General features: G+C 44.4%; 1 protein-coding gene across 4 annotated transcripts in view; it reads left to right on the plus strand.

The window, feature by feature from the left end:
- MYO5A (myosin VA) overlaps window positions 1-13,721 on the plus strand; it is a 223,741-nt gene that overhangs the window by 151,141 nt on the left and 58,879 nt on the right. For 2 of the 4 annotated variants that reach the window (XM_038750542.1, XM_038750544.1), the window contains exons 15-22: window positions 1,316-1,318; window positions 2,811-2,972; window positions 5,018-5,115; window positions 6,243-6,329; window positions 6,608-6,716; window positions 8,942-9,153; window positions 10,647-10,803; window positions 13,271-13,510. In XM_038750542.1, the coding sequence (XP_038606470.1) occupies window positions 1,316-1,318; window positions 2,811-2,972; window positions 5,018-5,115; window positions 6,243-6,329; window positions 6,608-6,716; window positions 8,942-9,153; window positions 10,647-10,803; window positions 13,271-13,510 (1,068 nt within the window). The remainder of the gene's footprint in view (window positions 1-1,315; window positions 1,319-2,810; window positions 2,973-5,017; window positions 5,116-6,242; window positions 6,330-6,607; window positions 6,717-8,941; window positions 9,154-10,646; window positions 10,804-13,270; window positions 13,511-13,721) is intronic. The other 2 variants (XM_038750543.1, XM_038750545.1) reach the window with 1 other exon arrangement.

A 13,721-nucleotide genomic window follows, 5' to 3' on the forward strand; every position in this document is an offset into this window, starting at 1 on the left:
CTAGCCAGTCTTGGTAGGGTGTGTGTCGTGGGGATGGAGTGTTGCTGGGAAGGTGGGGAAACGAGAGGATGAGGTAGAAATGGAGGTGTGAATAGAAAAGAGGCAGAAGAGTGGGATGAAGGCAAGAGAGTGGCATTACTTGGCTGGTGAATCTGCAGACGTGGAAGCCTGAGTCAAATGGGATGCCTGGAACCCTCACTTCTCCACCCAACAAAACCAAACAGATTTTTCCCCTCCCCAGTATCTCTCCTAACTCATTCATCCCAATCCGCTTCTGTGCCCAGAGGCAGGTAAAAGGAGAGCTGTGGAATGCCCAGCCGTGACCCCAAGGATATGTTCAGGGGACACTTGGTGAAATTTAGGAAGCAAGCCCTTTCAGTGCAGCGCTCAATCCCCAGTTGACTTTTGGGACTTGAAGCATCTAGTTCTGTTGCAGTTGCAGTTATGGAGAGGAGCCATTTGTACGTAATAGCATCCAGAGGCGGCAGCAGCTTTTTTACAACTGTTCCTCCCCCCAAGGAGCAACTTCTTCCCTTCATCTCCATCCTGGGCAGTCCTTAGCATTTGCGACTGTGACCCTTCCATCTGCCTCTGTGCCTGAGGACTGGTTTGCGGAAGTGCCGAGTGCCGTTTTCAAGAGTGGAGGGGAAAGTAACTATACTGCTTACCCTAAGCCGCCCACTGTCACTGGGCGTCCCAACACACACACACACACACACACACACACACACACACACACACACACACACACACACACACACAGAGCCACCCCCACCCATCCCTCTCCTTTCCACTCTGGGAGCAGTTTGGAAAGGTGACAAGTTTCACCCATCAACCACGAAGGTAATCAAAGGCCCGTCATCATCTCCCACCTGCCCCGTGATTCCATCATAACTTTCTTTGGAAATGAATAATTTCAGAACTAGTCACAGTAGAGCGACATAAGCATATTGAGATGTGTGTTGTTTTCAGCAACTCTGAAAATAGGAGTTTTTCATAACAGTCAGGACCCTTTAAACTCAAGCCTCAGTTCAGGCCCTCGGACAGCATTCAGTGGGAATCCAGATGAGAAATGAGATTTAGAAATGGAAGGTCAAAGCTTTCCCCGTTTCTTTGTGCCTCAAAAGTCATGGTTGTGAAGATGTGATTTAGAAGAGAGGGATCTGGAACTTTGCAGTCTTGAATTTCCAAAAAAATTTGACCCTGATTTGGCTTGTTATCTCTGGGTGCAAAAAGGGCCGAGTTGGTAAGCTATTTGTCTTCTTAACTCAGTTTCCTTCTTTTATTTCATTGTTTCAATCTACTTGTTCATCAGAAGGTAATTGTGAATCCTAATGCATCACTTATAATGACCAAGCATTATTTTCTGCCTTACGTTTGCAGCTCAAGTTTCTTTTTTCCTTTGCACAACAGTAAGCATGCTTCCTTGTAAAGTCTGAGTAAAAGCACGGTTTTGACTCAGCAGTGAGTTTGGCTGCCAGGTCGTCATTCCGAATGGAAGTCACTGTTGGGAGTAACCCTGAAATTCATTTCGTTCTGCCATCGTTTATGTCTCACCCCACCCCGCTTCCTCAGTTTCTCCGGCAGTTAATATGCTTCTGGCTGAGGGTGGAATGGGGTGTTTTCCAAAAGAGGGAGCCTTTTCACTGGCACAAGGAGTTTTAGGGGATAAGCTGCCTTATAAATGAAGGAAAGCTACAGCCCTGGATGAGAAGCATAGACTTGCAGCAGAACAGACTTGCAGCACAACAGCCTTGCAGATAAGTTCCAAAAAAAAAAAAAAATCCTTGGGCACTCAAAATTTTCTCCAGCTCACAAAATTTGCATTGATCCTATCTATGCTCACTGAGGCCACTTCCTTTTCGTCCTCCTCTAAGCCCACCTCTTACTTTGTCACAGAGCACAAGATTAAGAGAACACTGGTGTCTGTTTCAACAAATCAAATCCAGGTCACAGCCCACCTATACCACCACATATACCATTTCCTTTGAAAACCTTGCAAGGATGTTGAAGGAAGGAGAAAGGTAATCTCTCCCTGGCACAGTGTAAGTTCTAGTTTGTGAATGACACTTTTCCTTTTAAGTGTCATCAACAAGTTAGAGTCCTAGTAAGATGCCATAAAGTGTCCCTTGAAGAATAGGGCTGAGAATTGTGGTTCAGAAAATAGATAGGCAGGTAAGGTAGCCATTAAATACTTGGCTATTAACTTATTCATTCTCTTCAAGCTGTGTCTCTGGAAGCTTCTAAGAGCTTTAGAGCCCTCCTTTTTCATTCATTCATTCAATCGTATTTATTGAGTGCTTACTGTGTGCAGAGCACTGTACTAAGCGCTTGGGAAGTACAAGTTGGCAACATATAGAGATGGTCCCTACCCAACAGCGGGCTCACAGTCTAGAAGGGGGAGTCCTTTTTGGACTCAAGTCATAAAACTGGATCTACCAATGCATCTCCAGGGCTGTTGTTGCAATTAGCACCCGTAGCGCTTAGAACAGTGCTCGGCATTTAGTAAGCACTTAACAAATACCATTGTTATTATTATTATTATGGATAATGCTTCAACTTTGTACGAGGGGTTGATTAATTCTGCTTAACAGCAACATTCTCAGCATTGCTTTGCCATTCCTTTCTTTCTAAACCTTTTGTTCTGCATTGGATAGAGTTTTAGAACATGTGCATGAAAGCTATTTTGCTGTGGTTACTTGAGGAAGTAGGAACCCGTTCTCGATTAAAGAGCCCACTCTGTTCCTACTGCGTGTCTCCGAATCTGAGTTTATATTGGGATGTAATTATTTTTGCTCTTTTTGACACAGTTTAAGATGCTGCCAGAATTATTTCAGGATGATGAAAAGGCCATTAGTCCCACATCAGCCACGACTTCGGGGCGCACCCCGCTCTCCCGAACCGTTGTGAAACCCACCAAGGTCAGGCCAGGCCATGTGACCAAAGAGCATAAGAAAACAGTGGGACACCAGGTGAGTGGAGAGCGGCTACTGGAACAGCCGATCATCGGCTCTGTCTCGCAATTTACGGCACTAGCCTCCAGGGCCCACTTGCCGTTCCTTTTTCTCCAATTCATTCATTCAGTCGTATTTATTGAGCATTTGCTGCGTGCAGAGCACTGTACTAAGCGCTTGGAAAGTCCGATTCAGCAACAGAGACAATCCGTACGCAGCAACGGGCTCACAGTCTAGAAGGGGGGAGACAGACATCAAAACAGGTAAACAGGCATGAACTTCTCAGACACAAAGAGGCTTGTAACCTCCCCAGTGTTTTGCACATAATAAGCACTCAATAAAAGCCATTATTATTATTATTATTATTAAATCAACCATTTCAACAGGATTTGGAATACATTGAGGTAAACCCAGGCAAAAGTGGAATCAGAGAAACAGCATGACCTGTAGTGGAAGACCACAGCCTTGGGAACCAGGAAACTTGGTTCTAATTCCAGCTCTGCCAGTTATCTACTGTGCAAGCCACTTAACTTATCTGTGCCTCAGTTTCCTCCCCTGGAAAATGGGGCTGAAATACCTAGCCTCTTTCTCACCCTTAAAATGTGAGCCCCATGTGGGACAGTCCAGTCTGATTGAACTGTTTCTACTCCCTTGGGCTTGGCACATAGTAAGCGTCGAACAGATACCACAGTTATTGATCCTATCTCACTTTCCATTTTATGAGTCTCATCGATGTTCTCGGGGAAATGCATCAATAAAAATCATCAGTGGAAAGACTCTAACATTTTGCTTTCTGATCTTACATTCTCTTCTACATGGCCTATGATGATCTATGGTAGATGTCTGCCAGAGAATGCAATTTGTATTGATCTGTTTGCTTTAAATGCTCGTTTCTTACATTTCCTGGGATCATGAGACCAAAAAGGAGTTCACCCATCACTTAGCTTCTCCCTTCTCTTTCTTCTGTGTTCTGCTCCTTCAGTGTCGAGATCAGCCACATTTAAGCCATGCTAGAAAAATGGGTGTCCCGTTTTTATAAACTTTTACAAAGATAAAAATTCTAATCACCTGTTCCAGTAGGCAACAACACTGACATTCAGGTGGTTTTTCCATCTAGCTGAAAAAAAAATCTTCCATACCATGGTGATCTTGGGAGTAAGCCGTAACCTTGCTCTCAGCTTTGCCAGGAAGTTGCCAATTCCAGGAAGATCACCTAACTTCTCTTTGCCTCAGTCTCCAGTTAGGACAAAATGCGGTCAAAATATCCTTCTTCCTTCGCAATATCATGGGATGTTGAAGTTAATGAAAAGCATTTTTAAGGCAAAGGTGTTGTGTCGATTTATTAGATGTACTTTTTCAACCACTCCCCTCCCACTCACTGTACCTCAGGCACAAGAACAAAACTACCAAATTCATTAATCACAAAACACAGGAGGATCAATAGAACCAATATAAGATGACCCGACCCTGATGGTCAGCAAGCTAGGGCCCTGCACGACCAGGGCAAGCCGAGAGTTCGATTCATGTGGCAGTTTCATACCTCTAAGCCAAGGTAGATAGAATTTGGAAACTCTCAACATACATGGATGTGGCTGGAAATAGTTCTAGGTAATAATGATGGTATTTGTTAAGCACTTACTATGTGCAAAGCACTTTTCTAAGCGCTGGGGGGATACAAGGTGATCAGGTTGTCCCATGTGGGGCTCACAGTCTGAATCCCCATTTTACAGATGAGGGAACTGAGGCACAGAGAAGTTAAGTGACTTGCCCAAAGTCGCACAGCTGACAATTGGCGGAGTCGGGATTTGAACCCATGACCTCCGGCTCCAAAGCCCGTGCTCTTTCCACTGAGCCACGCTGCTAGGTAATCTTAACCTTGTGAACAGTCCTTAAGAGAGGACTGTGCTGTTGACTTAGAATTTAAGCATCATTTACCTTCCCTTCCCCAAATCAGGAGATGAATTGGGCTGACAGGAGAAGGTTCTGTCATGAATCATATTTAACCAGTCTAGGTTTCTCATTGTCATCGTCACCTACTCTCCCTTTTCTGTCATTTTTCACAGTTCCGAAACTCCCTTCACCTCTTGATGGAAACCCTCAATGCTACAACTCCGCACTACGTACGATGCATTAAACCTAATGACTTCAAGTTTCCGTTCACGTGAGTTCACAGCAATTCATATGAAGAATCAAGGTCATCGTGGCCTAGTGTAAAAGAGCACACGCCTGGGAGTCAGGAAACTTTCGTTCTTCTCCCGGCTCTGCCACTTACCTGCTATGTGACCTTGGACGAGTCACTTCACTTCTCTGTGCCGCAATGTCCTTATTGGTAAAATGAGGATTTTGCCTGTTTTCTTTACCCTTTAGACATACGGGACAGGGACTTTGTCTGTTATGATTGCCTGATACCTACCACAGTGCTTAGCGTATAGTAAGTGCTTAATGGATACCACAATTATAATGACATCTCTCTTTAGCAGAGAAATGATCCCAGTGGTATCAGCTTTTTTAAATGAAGGGGATGTGGATTATCTTTTCCAGATATTAGGAAAGATACTCATAATTTTTTTTGTAAATTACCTGGTGTCCTGTACAGTTTTCAAAGAAAAAGCCTTTGATCACTACCCACTTGGGAGTCAAACATTGCTAGTTTAATTTCTGACTTTGAACTCTCATCAACTGGAGGCTTCTGAAAAGTTTTTTTTTTTCCTTCCCATAATCTGTGAGGTCATGGTGGGCAAAGAATATGTCTGCTAAGTTGGTTGTATTGTACTCTCCCAAGTGCTCAATAAATACCACTGATTGATTGATTCTTAAATTCAGGAGCAAGTGATGATGAAAATCAAGTTCACCCTCATTTTATTAATAGTGAAGCATCAGTTGCCTAGAAAGAGAGGAAAAAAGGCATTCAAATATCATGCCAAGTACAAGAAGTGCTGAATTAAATTAAATTCAGGTATTTTGGGACCATCTTTCTTGGAACTACCAGCCCACATATTGCACTGTGGTTGCTCAGAAAATATTAAACAAAATATCTGTTCTTTCCTTTTCCTTGATCCTTAAAATCCTTCACTCTGGTCCCATGCAGACTTTCCTTAAATATTTGTCCCAATTCATGACACATCTGGTAATTTGAAAGAACTCCTTTTTGCCTCTCTTGCTAGCCTGGTTTCTTCAGAGAAGAGATTGCCCTCTGTCCTGAGAGGGGGGAAAAAAATAGACGGGGAAATAGACCGTGGCACCCGAAATGCTGCTTGTGTTTTAATACATGTGACTTTTCATCCCCAGGTTTGATGAGAAGCGGGCAGTACAGCAGCTCAGGGCATGTGGCGTCCTTGAAACCATCCGAATTAGTGCAGCTGGGTTCCCCTCCAGGTAAGCAGTCTGGAAACCTTTCCGAGCTGGCAGCATATTGTCCCGCAAACAGCACGGGAGCTGGGAGACTTGGGAATCTAATCCCATCTTTGCCATTAGTCTGCTGGGTGACTTGAGACAAATCACTGAACCTCTCTGGGCCTGAGTGTCCTCTCTACCTCAGGGATGTTGTGAGGCTAAAAATGAGATAATTAATGTGAAAGTGCTTTGGAAACAGCACTATACAAATTCAAGGAACTATTATTAGTATTGAGAGAGGTTATCTCCTGTTTTCCAAGGTGGACATATCAAGAGTTTTTTAGTCGCTACCGTGTCCTCATGAAGCAGAAAGATGTCCTTAGTGACCGAAAGCAGACGTGCAAGAATGTGCTGGAGAAACTGATACTGGTAGGAGAAATTAAATTTCTGTTAAATTCTGATAAGGAACTTAAAGCATCGGGGGAAATTTGGTCTTTAGATCTGTGAGACCTTGGGCCGGGTTTAGCAATAAGGAATTTTCATTAATTGGGAGGAGTTTCAATTCAGTTCTCCCTGGAAGTTGCTTGTTTCTACCGGGGTAAATTCATGCTAAAAGTCAAGAACAGTTTCAGATTGAGTGTTATGCGTGGATTTCACATAACCTTGGAACACTGTCAATAAGCCTTTGACAGGGACATGATCCCATTTGCTTAGATTACTAATATCTTCTGGTTCCTAGGGTTTTCGATTAAAACAGGAACTCACTGACTAGAAGCCAGAATAAAAATCATACGGAATAAAGGCGCTAAATAATAAATGCTAAAAGCAAAGCCAGTTATCTTAACATCTCATTCTTCAGGCTGGCGGGGCCAGGGAGAATCTATTCCGCATCTTTTGGCGAGGAAGAGTCGTGTTGGCTAGCACTGACTCTTGAGCTCGACCAGGCCCAGAGCTGACCTTTGCCTGCTCTGTTTTGAGAGAGCTACTCAGTGAGATCAGTGTAGCAACTGATCAAAAACAAATCAGATGAAAAGATCACATTTTTCAGTTAGAGGCGGTTCTGAAACACAAGGTGAACGTGACTGAGTCACCTCATTGAAACAAATGGGGCGAAAATAGTACTGCAGTAAAAATCGAAACCAGGAAAATGACTGTATTTGGAGCAATTTTTATGCCGTTCCAAACCCCACACTGCATTAATTCCAGCCCTCCTGGAGGTTCCCCAATCTTGCCCTAGAGCTTCAACGAAGCCTTCTGCCCTCACCCGACTCCCACCCCTTTGAAACTCCTCCCTCCCAGTCAGATTTACCTGGTCCAAACTACACTGTTGCCTTCAGGTGCCTAAAATATGAAAAAAGTGGTATTTGTTGAGGATTTACTCTGGGTCCAGAGTAAGGAATAAATTTAAAAAAAAGGAATTTGAAGGCAGCCTGAACATCTTTCCCCATCATGTGGAGTCCATGTTTTGCGGACCTGTGGGTGGATTTTGAAGTGATTTTAGAACCTTACAAACAAGTAGAGCTTTTTTCATTTTACAGAAAGAAGTGTTTTCTATCAGAATTTTGGTTCTTAGTGTAATTAAGCCATGTAAATTTCAGGTGTGCTTTTCCGACGCAGTGGTTGGCTATCTAACAGTCCATATACTGTATCCTCACACCAACGTGTGCTACAGCAAAGTAGTCCGGAATTGACTTGGCTTTGACCTTCACTGTGACCTTGTGGAAAGAGCACAGGGCTGGGGGTCAGGGGACCTGGGTTCTAATCCCACCCCTGCCACTTACCTGTTGTGTGGCCTTAGGCAAGTCATTTAACTCCTCTGTGCCTCAGCTTTCCCATCTATAAAAATGGGGCTTTCCTGACACCTCTCCCCACTACCCCCTTGGCTGTGAGCCTCATGGGACAGAAACTGTATCTGATCTGATTGAATTTTTTCATCTGATCCCAGAGCTAGTTCATATATAGTAAGAATTTAGCAAATATCACAATTATCATTACTATTACTACTATCAGTATTATTATTAACCAACCACCCATGCATATTGCCCCATGAACTTGAAATGACTGTTTTTAAAAAGGCGTAGATCATAGTGCTCGGAATGGTGGTTTTCCAGGAAGGTTGACACCTGCTGGAAGAAGATTACTCAGTGTACGTTTTTCTCATTTAAAATTCTAATTTGTTTGCTTTTCTTCTTGTCTTTATTCTTTTCATTGGTGTTTTTGTCCCCTCAGCTCTCCCAAGAAATACTGAATGGTCTAAAACTGGCAGCATGAATCAGATAGAAGAAATAGCAATCTTGAATTCCTTGAGATGTTTAAAATGCAAATGAACAAACAAAAATACTCCCCAAGTCCCACATTTTGGCCTCAGATAATGGTTCCAGGTAGAAAAATGCTGGAAATTAACTCTCACTGAAGTCTTCCTTAAAATTCCTTCCACTCCTACCTCCCTAGTGCTAGTCATTTTTATGAGGACATGCGTAGGATCCCAAACTGGTTCCTTAGTTACTTGCAGATTTAGCCAAAGCATTAGACCAGTAGTTTCGCCTCTTTGCTAGTTCACCTTTAGGCAATCTTTCCTCCTACCCATCCCTTTAAAAATGTCATTTTCTCACCAGCTAATTCTGTCTCCACGTGTTCAATTTCTCTGACACTAGGACAAGGATAAATACCAGTTTGGTAAGACTAAGATATTTTTCCGTGCCGGTCAAGTAGCCTATCTGGAAAAAATAAGGGCAGACAAGTTGAGGGCTGCCTGCATCCGCATCCAGAAGACCATCCGGGGTTGGCTGATGCGAAAGAAGTATCTGCGGATGAGGAAGGCGGCCATTACCATCCAGAGATATGTCCGAGGCTATCAGGCGCGATGGTAAGCAGCACTCTTGCTGAACTTTGCTCATCTGAGATTAGTTTCTTCTAAGTAGGGTCATCAGAGGAAGTCGTCAACTTCTGTCTCCTGCCAGAAGCACAAGAAGATTTCAAGGGAAGGGTATAGCTTGTGAAATGTCCTCACCGTTGTTTTTTTGTCATAAAAGATAGAAAAGTTAGAAAATAACGCTTTCTGTGGCATTCACGGGGACTTTGCCTCATGTGAGAGTCACTGGGGACTGTGTGCCGGGGTGGTATAGTGGCAGTTGCAGCTGGCTGTTGTCTCCCAGATTACACCTTTCAACATCCCTCAAGACTTCTGTCCCCGCAGCCTGACATTTCATCTGTATGCTTCCGTCAGCCAATCAGTCAATCAGTGGTATTTATTGAGCACTTACTGTGTGTGGAGCACTGTACTAAGCGCTTGGGAAAGGACAGTATAGCGAAATGAATCTTAGAAGCAACGTGGCTCAGTGGCTAGAGCACAGGCTGGGAGTCAGAAAGACCTGGGTTCTAATCCCAGCTCTACCACTTGTCACCTCTGTGACCTTGGGCCAGTCACTTCACTTCTCTAGGCCTCAGTTTTCTCATTTGAAAAATGGAGATCTAATCCTACTCCCTCCTACCTAGACTGTGAGCCACATGCAGGACAGGGGCTCTGTCCAAACTGATAACCTTGTATCCGGTGCTTAGAGCGGTGCTTGACACATAGTAAGCACTTAACAAATACCACAATTATTATTACTATTATTATGCCTATTCCTCAGTCCCAGAACTCTTGAGATTTGCCTCCATTAGGATGGAGTCTGATGCCTGTTTATCAGAATTTCCAGCCCTCCTTTCTGGAAGATTCCTGGTGGAAGAAAAGCCTTTAATGATCATGGAGAGGGTTTGTGCGTATATGTAGTGTGTGCTCCTACTTGAGAAGGGCAGACAGGACCGCAAAATAGAGCTGAAGGCCACAGACATTGGAGTCTCTGCCCACTCTATTACTGGTATCACATTTGTCTCAAGAAGATGAAGATGATAATGCCTGCCCTCTCCTGACCTCAAAGTAGTAGTAAGAGTAGTAATAGTATTTATAAAGTGTTGACTGTTTAGAGTACTGTACTCAGCCCTGGGAGAAAATATAGGTGGGTTTTAGACATGGTCCCTGTCCCTCGGGAGGTTCATGTTAAGCCTTTGAATTAAACACCTGTGAGAGTGAATGAGATAGAATTTAGCAAAAGCGAAATTCAGTGGTGGGGTTTCTTCACAGTGGTGATCATTGTTATCCCCAGTATAGCCAGTATTTAATAAAGTTGCAGCCAGCCATTCACTGCTAGTTCCAGCATTAGATAATCCAAAGCCCAAGTGCTTAGTACAGTGTTTTGCACACAGTAAGTGCTCAAAATACGATTGAATGAATGAATGAAGGGGGAGCCACTTGGGACAAAATGTCTGAATTTTTCCCCAATAGCTCTGTGATTGTTCATCTTTATTTGCCCTGGCCAGCTATGCGAAGTTTCTGCGCAGAACTAAGGCGGCCACCGTCATTCAGAAGTATCGGCGCATGTACGTGGCCCGCAGAAAGTACCGGCTCAAGCGGAAAGCCGCCATCCTTCTCCAGGCTCACTTACGAGGATTCGTGGCCAGGAATAAGTATCGGAGGGTAAGGAGAACTCCCCACCTTTTCGATTCATCTTTGTCTCGGGTCCTCTCGAGGCTGAGCTGAAGAGGGGCTAACATGGAGAAGGCCTGGCCCCTGCCCTTGGTGGGCTCACAGAATGGCAGCAAGAGTTTAAGCTAAGTTTGAGTTTAAGTTAAATACATACAAGTTTAAGAAGTGACCTATTTACATGAACAGGAAAAGAGAGTAGAAGAAAGCCATGTGTGTCTCTTGCCTGGTGTCGAGGGGATTTTGTTGGAAAAGGGCCTGGAATTGTCTGTAAATGATAGAAGCTATGCATGCAGCCTGGCAGATGGAACAGAGGCTGTTCCAAACACAAAAGACAGGCATGGGAGGAGAAAAGGCAGGAAACACGGCATATTGGATAGTTAAAAGGGTTTTCTAACTAGCCAGCCCGACAATCACCAGCCCTCATTGTCCTCGTGGAGTCTGATTGGCATATAACCTTGACAAAATGGCCAAGGAAAGTTTAGACCTGTAAGCTAAGTTTCTACATCTGAAAAATACCAGCACCCTGAATCTCTAGATAATGACTGATCAAACTGGCTCTATGAAAATGGTTTGGATGGTGGCATAAAGACTTGGGGCCTCGCTTTTGGTTTTCCTTTATTTAGTCAGGGTCTCAATAAAGCCTTTAATGAGGCTTTTTGAGTCCCTCCCACCTTTGGAATGATGTCTGTCACAGATGATAAAGTGGTTTGATTACCCTCAGCAAGACAGAGTCCCTTAAATTTGAGCACAAAGGATCACCGCAAGGAGATCCAAAGTTTTAAACTGCATTTGGCTGACGTGTGGACTCTGTTACCCAAGGGTAAGATGCTAACAGCCTTTGATGGAGTCTGCGTGTGACAAAGTCAATTCCTATTAAAAAAACAAAACCCAAAACAAATCCCAAACCCACATATTCTTGAAGTCAGTTTTTTTGTTGTGATTTTTTCAGATAGGCTGGAAACCATTTGCCTGAGCATGTACAGATGCGGATTTGGGGCAGTGAGTTACATGTCGGAGCAGATCTCCCGATTAGCCCAGGAATCTGCTTATTGACACCTGGTTTCTGGTAGAGCATTGGGACACTGTGGCTGCTCACTGTACTTTATTACCGTCCTGCCTGATTCTGGGGAAAGTCATGGATTCTCTAGGGCAGTGGGACCCCCAGTGTTGTACCTGTCAATCCTCTATATGGGCAGAAATCATTGGGTCCAGTGCAAGTGAGTGGTGATATGTCCACAAACGTGACCTGCATAGCCTCTCTCTGCACGTGGTGATTTCCTGTGCAGTTTGGGACCCCCAAATAAGCAATAATTATGGTAATTATTGAGCACTTACTATGTCCCAAGCAAGCACTGTGCTTAGTGATAAAACTATTCAAGAAAGATAGTCTCAAAATGCACACGAGCAGACTTGGCCACTGGGCCCATGCAAACAGATTTAAAAATAAGAAAGTTATAACCGGAAGGTGGGGGAAAAGCCTTTACTTTGTGAAGCGAATGAATAAACCATGAGGTGTACATTTAATTATGTTTTCCAGAATCTTTTGAAGTAGACTAGCTCCTTTTTCCCTCGCCTTATAATTGAGAGCCTCTCTGCCCAGCCAGGCTACAGTGTATTCAGCACCAGACAGGTGATACCTGATGTAAAAAGCATCTTGCACCTTTCTTCTTATATATACAGTCCAGAGGACCTCCTTACACCTCTGCTTCCCTGGTGCTGGTCCTATCCTACTCCGCATGTGGGCAGTGCCTTACTGAAAAAAAAATTCCCACTATCCACACCAGCTGTTTGAAGTGTGACGTTGTCCAGCTGGGTAGGAGGGTGGGCTCAAACAGAGACATGCTGCTAATGCTGGGCCCCCACACAGCTACCAACCTACCTGACTCTGGGGAGAGTCATGGATTCTCTAGAGCAAAGGAACCCCCAGTATTTTACCTGTGAATCCTGCGTATGGGCAGAAATCATTGGCTCCAGGGCAAGCACCACCAACAGACATTGGCCGCCTCCGGATAGTTTTACAAGTGAGGGGATCTACCCTCCTTTCTACAGTCTCAGCATGTTCCCGGAAAAGAGGTAGTCAAGGGCTACCTAACCATGAAGCATAAGACGGGGACCTACTCTACTCTATCGCTGTTAACAGTGACAGAGAGCAGCTACTGTGAGCAGAGTGTGGTAAAAACAGAACAAGCGTAAGACCGGATCCCTGCCATCGAGGAGCTTTCCGTCTAAAAGACAGGCCAACATAAAGGGATGACTGTGCGGTAGCTAAAAGCAGGTGAGACTAGATATGAAGATGAGCACAAATGGATAGTCAAAACAAGGGAACCCCTCTGGACACATTGCTCCCCAAGGCCAACCCTGGCTTTGTTTTTTTCCATCATGTAACACATGCATTTCGGCCTTCAAGTAGTTGAGTAAAACCTAGACTGGGGTGTGAAATTGCCGGCTTTTCCCGCAGATGCTCCGGGAACACAAGGCCATCATCATCCAGAAACACGTGCGGAGCTGGCTGGCCCGAGCTCATTACAAGAGGACCCTCCGGGCGATAGTCTACCTGCAGTGCTGTTTACGGCGGATGTTGGCCAAGCGAGAACTGAAGAAGCTGAAGATTGAGGCCCGCTCCGTGGAGCGCTACAAGAAGCTCCACATCGGCATGGAGAACAAGATCATGCAGCTGCAGCGCAAAGTGGATGAACAGGTGTGTGCTGTTTCTGACCCGCCTCAAGGAGAATAATACAAATAATAATGGTATTTGTTAAGCACTTCCTGTGTGCCAAGCACTGGTCTAAGCGCTGAAGTGATACAAGCTCCATCAGCTCCACAGTCCGTGTCCCACATGGGGCTCACAGTCTTATTCCCCATTTTGCAGATGAGGTAACTGGGGCACGGAGAAGTTAAGTGGCTTGCCC

This window comes from Tachyglossus aculeatus, chromosome 8, assembly GCF_015852505.1.
Source record: "Tachyglossus aculeatus isolate mTacAcu1 chromosome 8, mTacAcu1.pri, whole genome shotgun sequence".
In the NCBI taxonomy this organism is placed as follows: domain Eukaryota; kingdom Metazoa; phylum Chordata; class Mammalia; order Monotremata; family Tachyglossidae; genus Tachyglossus; species Tachyglossus aculeatus.